General features: G+C 30.9%; 2 protein-coding genes and 1 pseudogene across 2 annotated transcripts; 1 reads left to right on the forward strand and 2 right to left on the reverse strand.

Moving 5' to 3' along the window:
- Nucleotides 1-231: 231 nt before the first annotated feature.
- LOC112797431 (acetyl-coenzyme A carboxylase carboxyl transferase subunit alpha, chloroplastic) lies at nt 232-4,653 on the reverse strand. The gene is made up of 11 exons (XM_025840345.3): nt 4,433-4,653; nt 3,742-4,177; nt 3,558-3,632; nt 2,969-3,076; nt 2,707-2,867; nt 2,370-2,484; nt 2,109-2,263; nt 1,962-2,013; nt 1,809-1,877; nt 1,635-1,712; nt 232-1,352 (listed from the first exon to the last, which is right to left on the reverse strand). The coding sequence occupies exons 2-11, from the start codon at nt 4,132-4,134 to the stop codon at nt 360-362; spliced, it is 2,199 nt and encodes a 732-aa protein (XP_025696130.1). The 5' UTR covers nt 4,135-4,177; nt 4,433-4,653; the 3' UTR covers nt 232-359.
- Nucleotides 4,654-5,270: 617 nt separating this feature from the next.
- LOC112794425 (ethylene-responsive transcription factor RAP2-11-like) lies at nt 5,271-5,845 on the forward strand (annotated as a pseudogene).
- Nucleotides 5,846-19,496: 13,651 nt separating this feature from the next.
- LOC112795250 (signal peptide peptidase-like 2) lies at nt 19,497-20,941 on the reverse strand. Its single transcript, XM_025837189.3, has 6 exons — nt 20,620-20,941; nt 20,460-20,548; nt 20,247-20,353; nt 20,048-20,118; nt 19,756-19,839; nt 19,497-19,600 (listed from the first exon to the last, which is right to left on the reverse strand). Exons 1-6 carry the CDS (start codon nt 20,939-20,941, stop codon nt 19,497-19,499), a joined length of 777 nt encoding a protein of 258 aa, XP_025692974.1.
- Between the last annotated feature and the right edge of the window lie 2,644 nt (nt 20,942-23,585).

The following is a 23,585-nucleotide window of genomic DNA, read 5'->3' on the forward strand; positions in this document are numbered from 1 at the left end:
ATTCCCGCGGGTTTGGGTGGTATTGCCATCCCTAAATGCTATTGGTGAAGAATGAAGATTTTTTTTAGTAAAGAAAAATTCCAACAAAAAAAAATTATTATGTGCAATGCACAAGTTCTTTATAAATTTAGTAAAAAAATTTACTCTTTATCCAATTTTACTTTTCACTTAACAAATTTTCAACTTGAAAATGCATAAGGTTGAATCCAAAACTATCTAATGAGACTGATATGCATAAACAGGTGTATATATATGTGCAACTCAAGAGTCAAGATGTTATTTAACCCCTTCATTTCTACAATATTGACTAAGATGATAATTTAGACATAAAAACACATGATCATGACTCAATTCTTGCTTTAGCATCTACCATTTTCCACACCAATCTTGTCCTCAAAACCTGCCATGGACAAAGATTCTACCTCCTCCTTCATTCTCTCAATCTTTTCCTTCACTCCAGCAGCATCCAACGCAGCGAGGATTCGCTCTTTTATGCCGGCTTCCATCTTCTCAGCATCCTTAGAATCCAAGCCTTGTGCTATCATATTCTCCAGTTCCTTAATTTGATCCTTAAGGCCTTCTTCTGCATTCACCACCCTATCAATTTCACCAATGATCTCATTGTTCAACTCTACAATCTTCTGTTTTATATCTGCTGGTGGAGTTTCCACATTCTTCTTCATCACTCCAACAATTTCCAAGTTAGCTGATTTCAAAACCTCTTCCAACTCTCTCTGAACTTCCATTGCTTTCTCTACCAATTCATGATCCGGTATCCTTTCCTGAGCATCCATCAGGCTTGCAATCTTCGCCTTGGTATCGGCCGAGAGTTTCTCGTTGAGCTCTTTTCTTAGTTTCTCTTGTTTTACTTTCATCTCTATGAAACTATTTATAGTGTCTAGCTTCTTAAGCTTCTGTTTTAGTCCTAGATATGCTCCCGGCTGCGCCATCTTCATATTTATCTCTTCCATGATTCTGTCCACTTTTTCCTCCATGTTAGTACTAAGAGGTTGGTTTGAGTTCTTAGATAACTCCATTCTTACTGATTGAACTTTCTCTGCTAGCCCCATTGAAATGATTGCTTTGGTGATCTCCTCATCTACTTCTTTTACAAGCTTCTGAATCGATTCGTTCGTGATAGGATCAGTTGGTCCCTTTGATTCTAAAATTTGCTTTCTCAGAGTTTGGAGCTCTGACTCGATATCAGTAAGAGTGGACGAGTTTACATCGGACGGCTTCATGTTTCTCTTCCTCTCTGGCTCCACAGGTATGCCTTCTTGGAATCCTCCAATCGACCGGAACTTGAGATGTCTATGGCGAAGCAACTCTTCTTCATTCATTTTGGTCAGCTCCTATTGCAAAAAATTTCAATGTTTGCATAATTGGTAGATAAGAATAACAAAAACAACCAAATCTTTTTCCACTAGATCAAATGAGCAAATACAAAGAAAGTGAATAATTTGAAAACAAACATGTCTTTGTCCTATGAAAAGATTTGCACATTTTTCTGTATATCTTGTTTTGAGACAGTTTTCATGCACAACCTTAATTCCACAAATTTTCTTGATGATTTCTTGATTTAGAAGAAAATGCAATCACATGTTCACAAAGATGAGATTATTTTTATTAATTACCTCCATGGCCTGAGTGAGTGTAAGCTGAATTTGCTGAGAAGTCCAAGTAGGATCAACATGTGCACCACCTAATGGTTCCTATATGAAGATCATAGTACTAACATCATTTCAAAACTCAAAACACAAAGAAGGTCATGAGACAAAATCTCTAGCAGGGATTTTCAATTTGCTTACAGGAATAACACCATCAGCAATTCCAAGTCTATAATGTTCTTGAGCTGTAATTCTTAGCTTTTCAGCAGCCTATACAAAACTAACTAAAGTCACTACAAAATTGCTCAGATATTCAAAGTAAGCCAAAAATCAGAACTGATTCAAATTCATTACCTTAGGAGCAGCTTTGGAAGATTTCCACAATATTGCAGCACAAGCTTCAGGGCTAGATGATAGAAGTTCATCAACAAACACTAGAAAATATTCAACATATATGTGATTTTTTTTTTTCAAAAAAAAGGGCGAAATTAATATAATTACCTTGCTACATAAAAGGCAGAATTCTCAAGCATGAACAATTTATTGGCACAAGCAATGGCAAGTGCCCCACCTGAACCACCTTCGCCGGTTACAACTGTTAGTATAGGTACCTTGAGACCAAACATTGTCCTCAAATTATGGGCTATTGCTTCACCCTGCACATGCATATGTACATTAATCAATGTGAAGTAAATTAAACTATGTACTAATAATCCAATTCTCAAGGTTAATGGAAAAGAAAAAGAATGTGCACACACACACTTGACCAAGTTCCTCAGACTTTAGATCAGCATAGGCACCAGGAGTGTCCACAAATGTAATTATAGGGAATTTATGGTGATCTGCATATTTCATCATGCGCAGAGCTTTCCGGTAACTGTTTCAGAAACAACAATCATGAATGCTGATTAGTCTTCAAAACAAAGAGGATAGATTACACTGAACTTCCTGTGATTAAGCGATATTACTCAATATCCATTAATCTTGGAGGATGTCATAGAATGACTTAAATTTTCATAAAACATCATTGTTTAAATTCTTAGTTTTATTTTTATAACTATTTGGTGTAGAGTGTAATCAATTGAAAGATGAAGCATACCCATGAGGAGTTGGCATTGCAAAGTTTCGAGTAATATTTTCCTTTGTGTTCCTACCTTTCTGATGGCCTATGAACATGTAACTTTTACCATCCATAGTCCCTAAACCAGTCACAATAGCTGGATCATCGTAGCCTGCTCGATCGCCATGAAGCTCTACCCACTAAAAGGTTCCAAAATTAACATAGAAAATATAAGTGGGAAATTTTCTATAAAAGTAAGAAAAGAAATTGAAAACAGAAACCAAACAAGCCTCTGATATACCTTCTCTGTGATGTTAAGTATATGATCAAGAACTGTTGGCCTATTTGGATGTCGCGCAATCATCAACCGTTGGAATGGTGTTAAGTGTGTGTATAGATCTTTCAAAGCCTGTTTTCAACTTAAAAGAAATTTGGAATTAGGACAATCTTGAAGTTGTGTCAATATATGAAATTCCTTGTGTTAGAAGTTTCACTACTAACAAACAACTTACAGAAAGATATTCTGCCGATAAGTTATTTATCGACAGATATACCGACGAAATTTGGCCATTGGTTTTGTCCCTAGTATAGTATGAGCTGCATAGTTTGTAGCACCAAGATCTATGCTAGGTCTGTCTTCAGTAACTTTAACTAAATTACCCGTATCAATGAAAATTGACAAAGAAAGCTAAATACTCTGCTGAATAAGGTAATGTTTTTTATTGCATATATTATAAGTCCATGGTACCTTTGATGTTGGTTTCAGTTACTGCATTCCTCATAACATTCAATTTTAAATTGAAATCAATTGAAGCTGAAGAAATACAAGAAGGTACCAAAGTCATGATTAAACCCTAAGACATCTCATAACAAAACATGTTTCCATTTACCTGTTGATATTTGCTTTCCAGAGCCTCAATTTGATTGCTGAAGTCTAAGCCGGTGTCATCTGCCATATTACGTACCTGTCATGAAGATTCGACAAAGTTTTTAAGCGTAAACCTGCATGATACAAATAATTCATCAAATTATATTGCTTTACTAAAAATGAGATCTTCTTTCCTTAATTATTACCTCTATAATCTTTTTCTCTAGATCAACAAGTGGTTTCTCAAAATCAAGTGTGACAGGTTTAGGTTTCTCAGCCAGAGGCTTAAAGTGAGAAAGGTAAGTCAAGTATCCACTACTGATATTTGGATCCATCTTATCAGGCCATGGATAATCATGCTTCTTTCCCTTTCTAATCTTTGCAGCTACATTGAACCTTTGCCACTTACCATTGTTATTTGTATTAGTATTAGTATTATTCCTTGAACTAGTTAAATATTTTGGCCAAATGCAAATTGCCCTTGAAACTCCAAGAAAATCTTTTCCAACACATTGATTTGCTGACTCAATTCCATGTTCTTCAATAAGCAATCTTCCATCCATATAATAATTCCCTCTTGTGAGTGACATGGTATTCATCTTCAATAGCTCAGTTTCTTGTTCATATACAGGCACATGCAAACTAACATTGAAAAAAGAAAAATGAAAGCGAAAAAGAAATTAAAAAGGAAAAAATTAGAAAAAAAAAAAAAGAGGAATGCAAATTATATTTTTCATTACACAAATGACTTCCTTTATACTATTTTTTCCCCTCAAGCTTTCTCAGTAGCAAAACAAGAAAATATGAAGTGTGCTTAGAGTACAATTATAGGCCAACTTCCATTATTTGTCTAAAGCTCTAAGCAACTAAAATAAATACAATGAAGCATGTGAATACCTTGGAAAATTTGAGTTATGAGAGAGATTCAAGAAGAGATGATATTAATTGATCACTGATGAATTGTGTTAGGATAAAAGAAACAGTGTGGATTCTGAATTTCTGATAGATGGTGGTGTTTCCAACTAGGTTGGATGGTTAGGGAGAAGAAAAAGGTTGTGATTGGAGAGTGCATTACACGTGTTGTGAAATTTTAAAATTACAAGTAAATCCTTACAATTGAGGATAGTGTACACATCATCACAAATATGGATAACTGATCACACCTATCACTCAACAAAGGGTCCCACTATCATGCACATGTGCTTTTTTTCATTTCTCAAATTTTATTTTCATCTCATTTCTCTTTTAAAAGTAGAGGTAAATATTAAATTAGTATCGCAAAATTCTGACGCTAATAAAATGGTACTTGATCTTTATTATTGACAAAATGATCTCCAAAAAATTTTAAAATTTGATAAAAGTGACTAACTGCCAATTGAATTACCTGCAGTTAAAATTTAAAAGTGACGTGTCAGTTAATAATTATAATAATTACAAAATTTATTCACTTTTAATTTTTTAATTTTAAAAACACTCCCATTTCAATTTTTTTGAAACTCTAATCCTCTTTTTTTTTTCCTAAAACTCTTATCTCTTTTTCTAAATCATCATCATTTTCTAAAACCCTAATCTCCTTTTTTCTTCTTTTTTCTCTCAACGATGCCATTTTTGAGAATCAGGTAGTGATTAACAAGGCTATGGTTATAGTTGTGGTTGTGGTGGGGTGGTGATAGCGACAGAAGAGGTGAAATCTGCTGTAGAGGTATCGTATGGAAGATCCCGTGTTCTTGAGACAATGGTTCAGTTTGTGATTGGGAAGGTGTGCGAAAAAGGAAAATGGACGGCGGAGATTCGTGATCTAAGAAAAGGTGTTTGCATTTGGCTTGGAACCTTCAACGCCACCAAAGAAGCTGCCATGGCCTAGACAGAGAAGCTCATAAAATTCGCGAAAAGAAAGTTAAAGTAAACTTTTCCAACGAGGATGACGAGCACTTCATTCAACAACCTCGTAACATTATTCCAAACCTTCTTCCTCCTCCCATTTGAAGATCGAGTAATCATCCTCCTCTTTATCAATATAGTGATGCCAACAACAACATGAACAACCAGGTAACGACTCTGAACCTCAACTTAGAGTTTGGTTACGATCTGAATTATGGAGGAGCTATTGGTGTTGATGGTGCCATCAACGCAGATCCATTTGTGAGTTGTGTTGATGATAATTCTGAGTATGAGTTTGGTTCTGGTTTGTCATCGGAGGTGGCAGGTGGGTCAAGTGGTGATCAACAACATCAAGAGAAGAAGAAAAGCTACGAGGTGGAGAAATTTTTGGAGGAGCTAATGGCATATGAGAAAAAAAATGAGAAATAAAAAAGGAGTTGAGTCTTGAGAAGAAGGAATTGAGTATTAGAGAAGCATCTTTGGTTAGAAGAGTAAGAAGAAGAAAGAAGGTAAAGGCAGCAACCAATAAAAATGAAGAGGATTTAATTGGAAAAGAAAATTGGTGGATAATGATGAGGAAGGAGAAGAGATGAGAGTTTTAGAAGAAAGGGGATTAGAGTTTTTTAAAAAATTAAAATTGGGGTGTTTTTAAAATTATAAAAATTAAAAGTGAGTAAATTTTGTAATTATTATAATTGTTAACTGACATGTCACCTTTAAATTTTAACTCCAGGTAACTCAATTAACGGTTAGTCGTTTTCGTCAAATTTTAAAATCTTTCAAGAATCATTTTGTCAATAACAAAGATCAAATACCATTTTGTCAGCGTCAAAATCTTTCGAGTAACGATTTGATATTTACCTCTTTAAAAATATTATAGAATTATCAAAATTCATTATTTTTTTAATATTAGTTAATTATTAATATGAGTTTCAATATGTCAGTTTAATTATCAAAGTTTGATAATTTTCATTTTTTGCAAAGTAATTTTTATTTTTCGCAAACACCAAAACTTAAAATTTTTTTTTTTTAAATTCACAATTGGCAAAAATTGAAACTTTTTTTAAAAGAGGGATGGTACCTGTTTTTCCAGGCATGATCGGAGCCAACTTATACTTTCTTTTTAAGAGAGCAAGAAAGGGGATCATACTTATTTTTTCAAGCATGTTCGTAGCCAACTTACTAAAATTTTATTTCTAAAAGTCTTATTTCTAGATATTTTGTAATAATCTCTGTTACTAGTTACCACTTTTTCTCTCTTTCCACCACTCTCAATCCCAATTTTTCTTCTTTTGTATTCTGATACCTTTTTTTCCTCCGTAAATGGCAGCATAGTCATTTTTTGGCTGTTTTTTACGACACAACCATTCGCAATTAGAAGCGGCTAAAAAAACTGTTCTTTCCATCGGTGGTTTTCAATAAGTATATTTTCTTGTGTTCTCTTATTTAGATTCAATGAATCTTGTTTAAAACTGAGTTTAAAATATACTTAATTTATGGATACAATATTTTTTTACCTTAATATTATATTTAGATAATCAATAAAGATAATTAAGATGATACTAAACTATAAGCTTATAATCTCAATTTCTCAAACTAACATTTGTTTATAAAATCTTTTCATAGCATTTGTTTTACCTTGATTAGCTTTTTGAAACGTGTTATAGGTATAAAATCATGTTAATTCTTCTGACTAGTAGAAACTTTGGCTTAGCACCACTATCCTGACACTAGACATTTTTAAGTAAAACAAAATTGTTTGTTTATTTTATTTATTGTCTTTAGATAAGTTTATAAACAAGAATGTTTACATTGTATAGTTTTGATATTATGTTATTGTATTATTTTAGTCCTACTTGAGAGGATGTTCTCAAGAAAATCAAAAAACTTTCAGGAAGAATTCTTGCTTACTAGGTCTCACAAACTCAAGCATTTTTCATGATGGAAAATTTCAAGGATACCTCTCAATCTTGTAATTAGAGTTTCGAAGGTCAGAATATATTTATTAAATGTATAACTTATATATTAATTAGAGCAAGTAAATATCCTTACTTTGTGTCATTTATGATATCTATTTGAAAATATCTTTAATACTGATATAAAATCTAATTAATCTATTAGGACAAATATACTAAACTATTTCTAAAATTACCCCTAAAATAAATTTTATTTAGAATAACTGAATTAGCCAATAAGATGTATGTATGTATAATGTATGCAGATTACAGTGGCAACAATAAGCTTGCCAAGGAACAACGTGTTTGGAGGTGAAAACCTTCCTGCCTTTTGGTATGTGCAGTGGCGGCCGCCGTGAGCAGTGAAATAGCCATTTTTTTTTGCTGCCTTCTACGACGCAACCATACGCAATTAGAAGGGGTTAAAAAAATTGCTCTCTCCATCGATGATTTCTATTAGATGTAATTTCTTGTATTGTTCTCTTATTTAGATTCAATGAAGCTGGTTTAGAATAGAATTTAAAATATACTTAATTTATGGATGCAATATTTTATTTATATTAATATAATATTTGGACAATCAATAAAGTTAATTAAGATGATACTGAAATATAAACTTATAATCTACCTTGCTAAAACTAATCTTTGTTTATGAAATCATTTCACAGCATTTGTTTTATCCTGCTTAGCTTTTTGAAATGTGCTATAGGTATAAAATCATGTTAATTGTTCTGGTTAGTAGAAACAGTGACACCACTATCTTGATACTAAATGTTTTTAAGTAAAACAAGATTGTTTGTTTATTTTATTTATTACTTTTAATTTATTTTTTTTTAACAAGAATGTTTACATTGCATAGTTTTATATTATGTTATTGTAATATTTTAGTCCTACCAGAGAGAATTTTCTCAAGAACGAATTCTTGCTTACCCCATCTCACATACTAAAGCATTTTTCATGTTGAAAATTTTCAGGATTACCTCTCAATTTTGCAATTGGGTTTACGAAGGTAAGAATATATTCATTAAATGTATAACTTATATATTAATTAGAGCTAAGTAAATATCATTACTTTGTGTAATTTATTTTATCTATTTGAAAATATTTTTTATACTGATATAAAAGCTAACTAATCTATCAAGACAAATATACTAAACTATTTTCAGAACCACCCCTAAACACTGGCATCTATGGCCGCCGGGATCCACCTTGTCAACGCTATCCAAATAGCATGGCTAATACCAGGCTACGTGATCCTCGGAGGATAGATGTGCCGTTTCTAGCTCTGTTATCCATCCCATCCTCAGTTATTACAGCAACCGAGCAACCTGAAAACTTGGGTGGCACTGTCATTTCATCTTTGCGGGTGCCATTGTCGTCACTATAACTTTTTTGATAATTGGCTTCGCCGCAAACATCGGCTACGCCTTCGGAGACAACCTAGTCGGATGCCTTAGCTGTTTTTGGATCGGATTATGGATGTTGGAGAATTTGATTAACATTATCGATGCCGCTAAAAAGACTTCCTTAATGACCTTGTCAGCTGTTACCTAAATTATTTCTTTATCAATGATAGGCTTACCATTATAATTATTTTTTAGTGAGAGTACATAAAGAGTACATAGTATATAAGGTGTAATAACTCAACAAATATTTTCTAAGAAAATTTTTTATTCTCTTCAAAAAAAATTTTCTAAGGGAATGTTGTAATAACTCAACAAATATTAACCTTCCTTTTGGAGCGGGTAACAAGCCTAAAATTATTGAAGTTCAAAAACTATGCTATTATCAACTGGATTTTCTCCAAACAAAATATAGACAAGGGACAATTACCTCCTTAACAATAAGGTCGGGGATGAATCTAATTCTCTTTTGGAGTGTCCCCAAGAGAATTCAATTCCTGGACACGGTCTATTGGCTGATATATAGAAATGGGCGAGTCCTAAATCTAGTTTGTCATTATATTGCCAATTCATATCCACGATGGGTATTTAAAGAAAATAAACATCCAGCATTGTCTAGAGTATACCACTATGAAAAAAAAGACTATCCAGATTAATATTCTTCAAACAAAAGCATTGTAAAATTTTACAAATTGTATGCAATACTTAGATTTTCACCAAACCCAAACTGGAGAGCCAAACTCACTTCAGGGCTATTCATGAGTTATTCGAACAGCATTACAAAATTATGTTACCATCCATCAAGCTGACGAATAAGATTTGTGGGAGGACGACGGCACAAAACATCACGAACCATGACGAAAGGTTATTTGACTTATACGTGGAAGACATAGAAATTTAAAACATTCAAAAAAGGGGTTGATATTCTCATAGCAAACTAATGTTAGAGAGAATTGGTAGTGGAACAGAAATTTTTTTTGAAGAGAATGAAAAATTCTTTTAAAAAATATTTGTTGAATTATTACATCTTATATACTATGTACTCTTTATGTACTCTCACTAAAAAATAATTACAATGGTAAGTCTATTATTGATAAAGAAATAATCTAGGTAACACCAACAGACACTACAAGAAAATAGAACATTTGTAACAAAAAATTTGTATCAAATTTAAAATTGTTACAAAAAAAATAGTATTTTGTAATAAGCTCACCAGAGGTTATTGAGGACAATTCAACAATTTTGACTCTTCCAAGTCCTCCAAAGTACAATGTCCAAGCGGGCACAAGTGGTTTTGTTTGACTTATTTAAGCATCATATCTCGGATTCCATTTTTAAGATTGTCTCTGTGCAATAGGTTTTATAATCAGTTCACTTTTAATTAGAGTTTTTAATTTTTTAAATTTTCATATTTTGTATTACTCTTAAGATTTTGTGAGAAAATAAAAATGATCTCTCCATGTATTAATTTATTAGGTTTTCTTTCAATACAGTTAGAATCCCTTTTAACCTTATCCGTTACGATAAAATTTTAAATATAAATGCCGTTTATTTTGAATTTGGCATCCTCACTCACACTATATATTGTGATGGAAAAAAATTTGGTAACAAAAAATTTTCAGTCATAATTAGCCAAAACTTTCTATAAAAATATATCAAAATTAAATTTTTAATTAAATATATTTATATTTGTATCACTTCTAGTTAAAATAGTTAGGGCTACACTTTTGTTAATTTGACTATATATATGGTTTATGTGAAATTAAGTTAAACTTTATATATAATTATATTATGTGATTATTTAGAAGAAGAGATAAACTTTGTTATGATGATTATATTATATGATAGAAAAAATTTTAAATATTTTTAAAATATATATGTATTAGCAATTTTAACCATTAATTTTAATTATAAAAAGTATACATTATTTATTAATTGACATTAACAATTAAAATTATATTAATATTTTAAAAATGTTTAAAAATTTTCTATATGAAAAATGTATAGGAATATAAAGTAAGGTGTTAATATGTGTATAAAATATTAATATTGGAAGGGTATTATTATTATTATTATTATTATTATTATTATTATTATTATGGTATAAATGTGGGGTGATGGAAGCAACAAGAACTTTATAGTTTATAGGATGAGTAACACTAACAAAAGAGTAAAAGTAAACTTTGAAAAGCCCATTCCCATTCCCTTTCTCTCTCTCTCTTTCTCTTTATGTGACCCGCATCTTTTTCTAGCTAATTCTTTTTCTATATATATTTTAGTTTAACATTATGCGGTTGCATCTTCTTCTCCAAAATGCGCGCAGATTCTGTCTTATAGCTTCCCCATCTTCTTCTCCAAGGAAATGGAGGTTTTTTATCATACATCAACTTTAAGCACTGTGTGCTAAGTCCGCTACTTTGGTTTGGAAAGCTAATTGATTTAGTACGTTTAGCTTGGAACTATTAAACTTTACCTGATCACCTAAGAAAAAACCAGTCTTACCTTAAAATTTATTCTCTGATATCTATATCGCCTAATCCCACAAGCGGATTCAAGCTTTTTTTAAGAGTTTCTTTAAGTAATTACACAAGAGTTTAGCTTTAATAATGAAGAATAGTATAAGGGGATGCATATCATGCATCCTACTATGCGGGGCATTGGACGTGATACGTATAGTTCACTCCAATGGCAGAATTAAGGTGTTAATATGTGTATAAAATATTAATATTGGAAGGGTAGTACTATTATTATTATTATTATTATTACTATTAATATTGGTTTTCTTCAAATGCAGGCACATTTTTATTATTGGAAAAGAAGAGAGGTGAACTCAATCTTTTATGGATAAGAGGAGAACCAGAAATGCCTTGTCCTCATAACCAAGAGTCTCAACAATGAACGAAGTGATAATAGGGATAGTAGTATAGTGTACCATAGGTATTGGTTTAATAGGAGACTGATAGAAACTCTAGGAGATTATGTAAACATTTGGAACTGTCATAACAAAAATTTCAACCAAATCATGTTATTAACATGTACTTTATAGTTATATCAACAGCTAAGACTTTAAGATACTATTACTTTTAAGTAGTCTTACTCAAGTTGTAAATATTGATTATTGATTTAAATGCTGATGTGAAAAATAAATTTTACCACTTTATTACCCAAACAAGGTCATGTGAAATTTATTTTCCACATCAGCATTTAATTTATTTTGTTTAAAATATATATTATATCACCACTTTTACTAAAATATCTTTTTAATTAAATAAAAATAAAAAATATCTTTTATTTAATTTTATAAAAAAGACTTAAACATCCTTATTCTATTTAATTAGATAAAAATACCTTTCTAAATCAATTGAATTTTAGAATTCATCCTATCCTAATTTTATATTTTTAAATAATTTAAACAACAAAACAAAAATATATCTAAAAAACAAAAAAAAAATTGTTTGTGAAATCTGAGTTTCAGAGACCTCTTCATCTTCTCATGTTCTTCACTCCTCTTCGTGTCTCTCTCCCCCTGGAGCTCGGTCTCTCTCATCTCTCTCACCGTGACGTCGTCGTTGCTATCTGTGTCGTCATCGTCTTGCACATAGTCGGGCACCTTTGTTGCGCTCTTCGTCGCCGGCGGCAGAAGCAGCAGGTCTTGGGGCTCGTCGTCTTCTTGCTTCGAGTCTCGCCGTCAGCCTCCTTCGTGCAATCAGAAGCTGCTTCATGATTTGGTGAGTTCTAACAAAGGTAGGATTTTATTGTTCCAAGTCAGTTGTAACTTGAAACCGTGACGCTGATGTTTTCTTCCCTTTTGATTTGTGGGGTTTGTTCAAAACGGCGTCTTTCACCATCCTTTGTCCCAAGTGTCTCTCTTTTTCACATTTGGAGTTAGTAGTCCTTTGGCAGTAATCATGGGAATTGGAATGTGTTGCTCCTAGCTTCTCATAGATGGCTACTTTTATGTGCTATACAGGGAAAAGGGGATGGAGAGGAGTTGAAAAGCACCGCAATTCATTGTCTGTGCCGTCTTCGAGGTCAAGCTGTTGATGAATCAGCTCATCGGCAAGTGGATGAAATTCTGGCTGAGCTTATGTGGGTGAAGAAAAAGAGGTTATTTTTGGAGAAATATTCAGAGAAAATGCTTGAAAGCCCTTACCATTGGTGTAGGATTGGTCTTGTTTCAACAGGTATAGCAACTGCTCAAATAAAATAGTAAAAATCATCATAACAACTGCTCAAGTAAAATAGTAAAAAATCATCATAGTTCCCAGATTTTCATTGTATTCACACTGAAATTTGTGACAGATCACAGGGCAACCAAATGTGCTTCAGTATGCTGGATCAATCCTTCAGGTATTATATAACACAAATTCATATGATCTATTTATTACCTGTCACTAGTGGAAGTTTGATGAAATTGTAACCAAATCCAATATGTAGAGTGCAGGATTCTCCACTGCATCTGATGCAACCTGAGTCTCTATTCTCCTTGGTTTTTTCAAGGTAGATTTCCCCCCGTTATGTTTGCAATATCTGAACAACAATGTTAGCAAGGAAACTTTTTGTGAGTTTTATTAGTAAGATGTGGGTGAATATTTTCCAAAAAATGCAAAATTGTTGGATTGGGCTAGAAGTTATTGTTCAAGCTATGTCAATTGTCATTTTTCCGTAACTCTTCTCTTGCTCTGTTACTGTGCAATGAGCCAACTGTATCTTCATGTTGTATCCATAAGTTTGTGTCTTAATGTTGCTTCTTTTGTTAAAACAGGAAAGAAATTTTTTTTAATAGATTTGAAGTTTTAATATATTAGAATTGTAGACTTTTGATTGGCACTCCCTTCAGTATTTTCTTTTTCAATTGATTGCATTTTATCAAATGAGAGAGCCATGTTTGTCTATTCAAAAGCAGTTCATACTCTTTTGGAATCGGTTGTTGTTAAGAAGCAAATTCTTCTCATTTTCCCATCTATACAATGCAATGAGACACATTTTCAACAAGAGAAAAGAGAAAACAAAGAAAAATCATGTTACAATTTGTTCCCATTGTCCTTGTCCTTATTTTCACTGCTCTTGCTTTCCCTTTTCTATTTTCTTGACAAATTTAAGAGCATCATCTCCTATCCAGTCAGTTTAATATGTTCTGTTGACTTATTTGTTATGTTTGTGTTCTAGTTGATAAGCTCTAATATGATAATTACATCAATAGCTGATTCTACGACTTGAATCTGTAACCTTGAAGTCACATGAAGACAAATCAATCAAAACACATCATTAATTGTAAAGATTTTACTGTTACAACCTCTTAAAGGTGGATTCATATGAGCCACTCACAAAAAATCTGTGGTGTGATTGATATCATGTGATATTTGATGGTTGGTCCAAAGTCTATAAAGGGTTTGTAATATAAAGTTTAGCTTTAGATAAAGAGACTCCAATTCCACGTTCCAAAAAATAAAATGGAAACTCATTTTTCTCATCACAAATTTTGTAGGTCAATACCAAAGATTGTGACACTATTGTAATTGGAACACAATTAGGTCTCTTGGGGTGTTTGAGTCATGTCTCAACTTTTGCAACTGCGTTCAATGCAATGAGAGAAAGCATGGTTGGTTCACTTGGATTTTGCTACAATCTGCACCTCCACTTCCACAAGCCCAATTCAGCGCTGCCTGCAACTCAACGTCGCTGCTTTGCGGATCAGCTATGCACCATTGCTCATATTCAGCAAACACCCTTTTTCTTTTCTTGCCCCTTAGTGGTGAATTTCAAATTCTGTTAGTGGTCATGTTCTGCTGTATCTGATACATCTTGATTTTAGATCCATTTCTGGCATTTGGAGAGCCATGAAACAAGCATCGAAATTGTGCGGAGGCTTAAGCATCTATAGAGCAGTCCTGCCACCCTCAACACAGGTAACTGTTGCCCCAACTCACTATGGTGTATTTGCTTATAAGTAACAAGGTGATTTATATTTGTAAAATAATCCCAAACTCACAACATCTAAATACATATTCGTTAATGATCTGGTTCCATATTAGTAGCATTAGTAAGTATAATGGCTTCCACAAAATATTCAATATTCACTGACAAAATGAAATAGCATAGACAAATGTCAAAGCTTTCACAAACTATAGAATATTAAGTATTTTTTCGATTTTTCGGTTTTTGGTTTATTCGATTTTCGGTTTTTTCGGTTTGATCGATCGGTTTTATTCGGTCCGGATCGGTTTTGAACACTCTAATTACAATACAACACACTGTGGGGAAAGGAATGTAAATGGCGCCAAAATCAAACAACGTTGTCCCGGGAAGAGTCACTTTTCTCTCCATTTTTTTGGGCTTATGATTGTCTATTTTGGCCTGCGTCAGAATTTATTATGGGCCAGTTGATTTGGGTTTCTAGTCCATGACCAAAAACTTGTAGATATAGTTTTTTATTTTAAAAAATAAATTGTAATTCCTTTTTCTAGAAAAAAAAACAATAACAATAATTACTCAATATCTAATTGAATCTATTTACAAACTTTATAAGTTAAAGTTGCTAATCGAGAATTAATTGCCAATGCTACGGTGAGGAAGCAATTTTTTTTCCTCACCTGTTGAACGTATGTGGGTAAGCAATAAATTAACGCGTGTGATGTGTGTCTTGATGGAGGAGACAAGATCTGCAAACTATCAATATCTATGTTGCGTGTTAATAAAAAAGGATTAATTAAGTAAAACTGATTAATAGTTAATATTGTTAATTAAGGGCATGGGCTTTTTTTTACTGGACTTCGAATATTTTTGTTATTTGTTTGGTCTTTAGCTGATTGTTGCTAGTTTTGGTGAATGTGATCATTTATTTGTTTCATATGAAAATTAGGCTTGGAAAAAAAATAACTGAATGTAAATTAAAAATATGAATTTAGTTTGATAAAAAAAATTTCACACAGAACAATGTAAGAAATATTATTGAAATTAAAAATTAAATAGATTGAATTTAAATTAATAATTTAATGGGATTCAATTTGATAAAAATAAACGTACTGCTATTATTTTTATCGTATAATTAATTATGTTCATTCGTAAATAATTATTTATTTTTGTTTTGGAAATAATTATTTTTTGTAATATACATAAGAAAAAAATCAAATTTTTTATCTTTATGATAATACAAATAGAGAGTTTTTATTATGTTAACATGACGCTCATACATTAAATTTCAAAATTATTTACTTAGGTGTTGTCACTAGAAATCTTTAAAATTTTATTTATAAATTATAAATTATTATTTTTTAGATTGTCACTTTTTGAATTTTTAAATATGCTTTATTAGGTTATTAGATATTTAATTTTTTATATTATTGAACTAATTTAAAAAATTATTTATAAATTATTTACGTAAATTGTTATTTTTTTAATTTTTAAATTATAGTTATATTTTATTTTTATTATATAATTATTACTCTTTTATTTAAAAAAACAAATAAATTATAATTTTTGAAGAAACTAAATTCACATAATAATTTATATGGATTTAAACCAACGTATCATTATACACAAACTTATGGAATCGTCAAGTATCTTATAATGGTGAATTATACTGTAAAGATATAAGTTTACAGATTTTTTTTATGGGATGAAAGAGAAATTAAAAAAGGTAGGACTCACGCTTTGAATAACAATAAAATAATAAAAAATAATTATAAAAAAAATTTATTTTCTCTCTCTATACCACTTCAATCTATATAGTAGAGTGCCCTTTTCTTTTTCTATACCACTTCAATCTATATAATAGAGTGCCCTTCCTATAATATGGATTTAGTATTGTGAGTTTTGACACTCTCAATGCTACTGAATTTGATTACACCTAATTGGTTGGTAAGTTTATTGTTTTAGAAAAAATAAATTCATTGATAAATTTATTTATTTCATCGATTTTTTTTTGCAAACTTATTCACAACAAACTCTTTTTATCATTTTAAGTTATTTGCTTAGGTTGTTACTTTTTTAAATTCTAAGTTATTTGCATTTTATTCTTTTAAATTATTATTTATTATTTATTTAGGTTGTTATTTTTTAATTTTAAGTTATTTGCTTAGGTTGTTATTTTTTAAAGGTTTAATTACTTTGTTGGTCCCTATAGTTTCACCAAATTTTTAATTAGCTTCCTATACTTTTTTTTCCAATTAAGTACCTACACTGTTTTTAATTTTGTAGTTACGTCATTTTCATGTTAAAAATATTAAAATTAACATAATATTTTTACCAAAATACATGCGGTCAAATATTAAATTAAATTTTTTATTATAAATATCTTCAATTTAAGAAAAAATATTCAGTTAACTCTAATATTTTTTACACTAGGAAGAACTTATTTTCAAAATTTATTTTTTGTGTAGGGACCAATTGAAAGAAAAAAAGTATAGGGACCTAATTAACAATTTGGTGAAACTATAGAGACCAACAAAATAATTAAACCTTTAAAAAATAACAACCTAAGCAAATAACTTAAAATTAAAAAATAACAACCTAAATAAATAATAAATAATAATTTAAAAGAATAAAATGCAAATAACTTAGAATTTAAAAAAGTAACAACCTAAGCAAATAACTTAAAATGATAAAAAGAGTTTGTTGTGAATAAGTTTGCAAAAAAAAAATCGATGAAATAAATAAATTTATCAATGAATTTATTTTTTCTAAAACAATAAACTTACCAACCAATTAGGTGTAATCAAATTCAGTAGCATTGAGAGGGTCAAAACTCACAATACTAAATCCATATTATAGGAAGGGCACTCTATTATATAGATTGAAGTGGTATAGAAAAAGAAAAGGGCACTCTACTATATAGATTGAAGTGGTATAGAGAGAGAAAATAATTTTTTTTATAATTATTTTTTATTATTTTATTGTTATTCAAAGTGTGAGTCCTACCTTTTTTAATTTCTCTTTCATCCCATAAAAAAAAATTTGTAAACTTATATCTTTACAGTATAATTCACCATTATAAGATACTTGACGATTCCATAAGTTTGTGTATAATGATACGTTGGTTTAAATCCATATAAATTATTATGTGAATTTAGTTTCTTCAAAAATTATAATTTATTTGTTTTTTTAAATAAAAGAGTAATAATTATATAATAAAAATAAAATATAACTATAATTTAAAAATTAAAAAAATAACAATTTACGTAAATAATTTATAAATAATTTTTTAAATTAGTTCAATAATATAAAAAATTAAATATCTAATAACCTAATAAAGCATATTTAAAAATTCAAAAAGTGACAATCTAAAAAATAATAATTTATAATTTATAAATAAAATTTTAAAGATTTCTAGTGACAACACCTAAGTAAATAATTTTGAAATTTAATGTATGAGCGTCATGTTAACATAATAAAAACTCTCTATTTGTATTATCATAAAGATAAAAAATTTGATTTTTTTCTTATGTATATTACAAAAAATAATTATTTCCAAAACAAAAATAAATAATTATTTACGAATGAACATAATTAATTATACGATAAAAATAATAGCAGTACGTTTATTTTTATCAAATTGAATCCCATTAAATTATTAATTTAAATTCAATCTATTTAATTTTTAATTTCAATAATATTTCTTACATTGTTCTGTGTGAAATTTTTTTTATCAAACTAAATTCATATTTTTAATTTACATTCAGTTATTTTTTTTCCAAGCCTAATTTTCATATGAAACAAATAAATGATCACATTCACCAAAACTAGCAACAATCAGCTAAAGACCAAACAAATAACAAAAATATTCGAAGTCCAGTAAAAAAAAAGCCCATGCCCTTAATTAACAATATTAACTATTAATCAGTTTTACTTAATTAATCCTTTTTTATTAACACGCAACATAGATATTGATAGTTTGCAGATCTTGTCTCCTCCATCAAGACACACATCACACGCGTTAATTTTTCATTTGCTCACGTACGTTTCAACAGGTGAGGAAAAAAAATTGCTTCCTCACCGTAGTACTACCCTTAATTAAACTATAGATACCTAAAATTAATTATTTATGTTTAATTCGATGAAAAATTTGAGTGATACCGTGTTATTGGCATTCACCTCTGAAATCAATAATCAATATTTACAACTTGAGTAAGACTACTTCATCACAGAATACACTTGAAAAATGAAATTTATCCAACTTCAATTTCAATTTCAGCTATAAGTAACATAACTATAGTCTTTCATCTTCGTACAACAATTTTCGTTTTTGTTTTCTTTTTCTTTTTCTTTTTCTTTTTTCCCTTGTCACCATCCTCTGCGGGCCCCTTCATTGAGAGTTGACTGTGATGTCTCTTGCCTTATTGCCATTTGCTTGACAAAGACATCATTTTTGGCCACACCCTCGTATAAGCAAACTTGCAGAAGATAATTACAAAAGAACATTATATTCCCTAAGGCAAAAAACAATTGCCAAAGAGGAAGCTCTTAAATCTTCTTACTTCTTATCTCATACCATCTTCTATCTAAGAAAAAAATAAAATAAAAAATCTAATCTAATAAAAGTAATAGTATCTTAAAGTCTTAGCTGTTGATATAACTATAAAGTACATGCTAATAACATGATTTTGGTTGAAATTTTTGTTATGACAATTCCAAATGTTTACATAATCTCCTAGAGTTTCTATCAGTCTCCTATTAAACCAATACCTATGGTACACTATACTACTATCCCTATTATCACTTCGTTCATTGTTGAGACTCTTGGTTATGAGGGCAAGGCATTTCTGGTTCTCCTCTTATCCATAAAAGATTGAGTTCACCTCTCTTCTTTTCCAATAACAAAAATGTGCCTGCATTTGAAGAAAACCAAGGTTTTAAAAATAATACAAGTTTTTGTAAATCACGATGACAACTCGTAGTAAGAAACATGCATAAAGTTTAACATTAGTTCTCAAAGGTGCCTTTGGCAGCCACCCGAACATGTTGAAATAATAATTGTACTAACCAAGAGTAAACGGGACGATATAAAGCAATGCTGGTTGACCATGCCCATCCATCAAGTTCAAAGCAATATATGTTAGAAGGAGACCTGCAGATCAAAGTTCAAGAGAATGATGTAAAGACACCAAGCAAACAGTGATCTCAATTCTCATCTACATCCTAATTCTGGTCCGAAAGTGAGCCGGCTCAATTTTGTAACAAAGTAAATAAAGTCCAAAAGTTTTTATGGAAAATTACCCTTTGACACATCCTACCAACTAAAGTCATACCAAGAATCAAACATAGAAATAGCATACCTAAACCGTAAGCACTCATTGCCCACACGAAGTATCCAGACCGAACGTTCCTCTTTGCCAACCAATCATACCTGTAAATTTATCGGTACAATAATTAAGTCCAGGAACCATTAAAATGAGACAAGGGATTCTTTTCATTTATGTAGTGATTAAAGTGTTTAAACTAGGGAAGACGAATATATATGACTTTTGTTTCGACCTTAGTGAAAATGCGACTAGAAGCCCCGATAAGATTATGTCCCCAAAACCAATTATGCTAAGCAGCATGGAGATACCATCTTCTCCACTCCTATCGCCTCGAGCTACCTGTACAGAAGTGAAAATGTTTCATTAATTCAAGTGGAAGAAATGCATCATGTTTATGAGACCAAAATCAAGCTTAGTAGAGAATGAAACAGAAGGGAACACTCACCACTATCATTACGCTCTCATGGAACCACCACTTAGAGACAAATACCCAGAAGATGCCATATAGAAAGGCGCAACTAAGAAGAACAGTTTCTATTGTTCTTCTATCAGTTCATCTCTATTCTCTGAGATGGTGTCGAGGTGAGGCCTCCAGAGAGTAAGACGGTTGCTGGTGCTTGTGTGAGTGGAGGTGGAGACCTGCTGATCTACTGCTGTAGCGTGTTGATTGGGAGGGGGAGGGGGAGGGAGGGGAACGAGGAAGTAGATGTTGCCGCGATAGAGGTCAGCGTGGGGAGGAATGATGAGAAGGTTGGAGGGAGAATATTTCTTGAGGATATGGTTAGGATGAGCTCTCATGACGTCAGCAGCGTTGATGGTGCGAGTAGTGAGATCGTCAATTCTGCCGTTGGAGTGAACTATACGTATCACGTCCAATGCCCCGCATGGTAGGATGCATGATATGCATCCCCTTATGCTATTCGTCATTATTAAAGCTAAACTCTTGTGTAATTACTTAAAGAAACTCTTAAAAAAGGCTTGAATCCGCTTGTGGGATTAGGCGATATAGATATCAGAGAATAAATTTTAAGGTAAGACTGGTTTTTTCTTAGCTGATTGGGTAAAGTTTAATAGTTCCAAGCTAAACGTACTAAATTAATTACCTTTCCAAACCAAAGTAGCGGACTTAGCACACGGTGCTTAAAGTTGACGTATGATAAAAAAAACCTCCATTTCCTTGGAGAAGAAGATGGGGAAGCTATAAGAGAGAATCTGCGCGCATTTTAGAGAAGAAGATGCAACCGCATAATGTTAAATCAAAAAATATATATAGAAAAAGAGTTAGCTAGAAAAAGATGCGGGTCACATAAAGAGAAAGAGAGAGAGTAAAAGGGAATGGGAATGGCCGAATGGGAATGAATTTTTCAAAGTTTTACTTTTACTCTTTTGTTAGTGTTACTCATCCTATAAACTATAAAGTTCTTGTTGCTTCCATAAACTATAAAGTTCTTGTTGCTTCCATCACCCCACATTTACGCCATAATAATAATAATAATAATAGTACTACCCTTCCAATATTAATATTTTATACACATATTAACACCTTAATTCTGCCATTGGAGTGAACTATACGTATCACGTCCAATGCCCCGCATAGTAGGATGCATGATATGCATCCCCTTATACTATTCTTCATTATTAAAGCTAAACTATTGTGTAATTACTTAAAGAAACTCTTAAAAAAAGCTTGAATCCGCTTGTGGGATTAGGTGATATAGATATCAGAGAATAAATTTTAAGGTAAGACTTATTTTTTCTTAGGTGATCGGTAAAGTTTAATAGTTCCAAGCTAAACGTACTAAATCAATTAGCTTTCCAAACCAAAGTAGCGGTTGACGTATGATAAAAAACCTCCATTTTCTTGGAGAAGAAGATGTGGAAGCTATAAGACAGAATTTGCGCGCATTTTGGAGAAGAAGATGCAACCGCATAATGTTAAACTAAAATATATATAGAAAAAGAATTAGCTAGAAAAAGATGCGGGTCACATAAAGAGAAAGAGAGAGAGAGAAAGGGAATGGGAATGGCCGAATGAAAATGGGATTTTCAAAGTTTTACTTTTATTCTTTTGTTAATGTTACTCATCCTATAAACTATAAAATTCTTGTTGCTTCCATCACCCCACATTTACACCATAATAATAATAATAATAATAATAATAATAATAATAATAATAATAATAATAATAATAATAATAATAATAATAATAGTACTACCCTTCCAATATTAATATTTTATACACATATTAACACCTTACTTTATATTCCTATACATTTTTCGTATAGAAAATTTTTAAACATTTTTAAAATATTAATATAATTTTAATTGTTAATGTCAATTAATAAATAATGTATACTTTTTATAATTAAAATTAATGGTTAAAATTGCTAATACATATATATTTTAAAAATATTTAAAATTTTTCCTATCATATAATATAATCATCATAACAAAGTTTATCTCTTCTTCTAAATAATCACATAATATAATTATATATAAAGTTTAACTTAATTTCACATAAACCATATATATAGTCAAATTAACAAAAGTGTAGCCCTAACTATTTTAACTAGAAGTAATACAAATATAAATATATATAATTAAAAATTTAATTTTGATATATTTTTATGGAAAGTTTTGGCTAATTATGACTGAAAATTTTTTGTTACCAAATTTTTTTCCATCACAATATATAGTGTGAGTGAGGATGCCAAATTCAAAATAAACGGCATTTATACTTAAAATCTTATCGTAACGGATAAGGTTAAAAGGGATTCTAACTGTATTGAAAGAAAACCTAATAAATTAATACATGGAGAGATCATTTTTATTTTCTCACAAAATCTTAAGAGTAATAGAAAATATGAAAATTTAAAAAATTAAAAACTCTAATTAAAAGTGAACTGATTATAAAACCTATTGCATATAGACAATCTTAAAAATGGAATCCGAGATATGATGCTTAAATAAGTCAAACAAAACCACTTGTGCCCGCTTAGACATTGTACTTTGGAGGACTTGGAAGAGTCAAAATTGTTGAATTGTCCTCAATAACCTCTGGTGAGTGGTGACATATGTTGGAATAATTAATTTTCAATAACCCAGATCATCCATATTGAATCACAAAAAATATAACATAATACGGAAGCGTACCTGAATTCATAAACATGAATCATACGATCGGAATAATTTGGATCTTGTGGTTCTTTCGATCTTCCTCAACCAAAGCCTTCTGTATTCCTAGGAGGCTGAACTGCAACTCTTTTGATGGGGAAAGAGTAACAAAGGCGGCTTTGGTATATTGGGGACCGAAACCCTGAAGGTCTATTTATATTTGAGCATGGCACCCATTAAACCCTTAAGCCCAAATAAAATAGTATCTAAAGCCCAAAAGATAATATATCTAAAATCCAAAAAGATAATTATCTAAGGAACAAAAGATAATATCCGGTTTTATTCTCATTTAATTCCAAATCAAAAGTAATAATGACTTATTCAATTAGCATTTATAACAATAAATGAGATCATCATTATATAAGTCATTTAATTTGAAATAGCATCATTTGTGATT

This window comes from Arachis hypogaea, chromosome 4 (genome assembly GCF_003086295.3).
Source record: "Arachis hypogaea cultivar Tifrunner chromosome 4, arahy.Tifrunner.gnm2.J5K5, whole genome shotgun sequence".
Taxonomy (NCBI): Eukaryota; Viridiplantae; Streptophyta; class Magnoliopsida; order Fabales; family Fabaceae; genus Arachis; species Arachis hypogaea.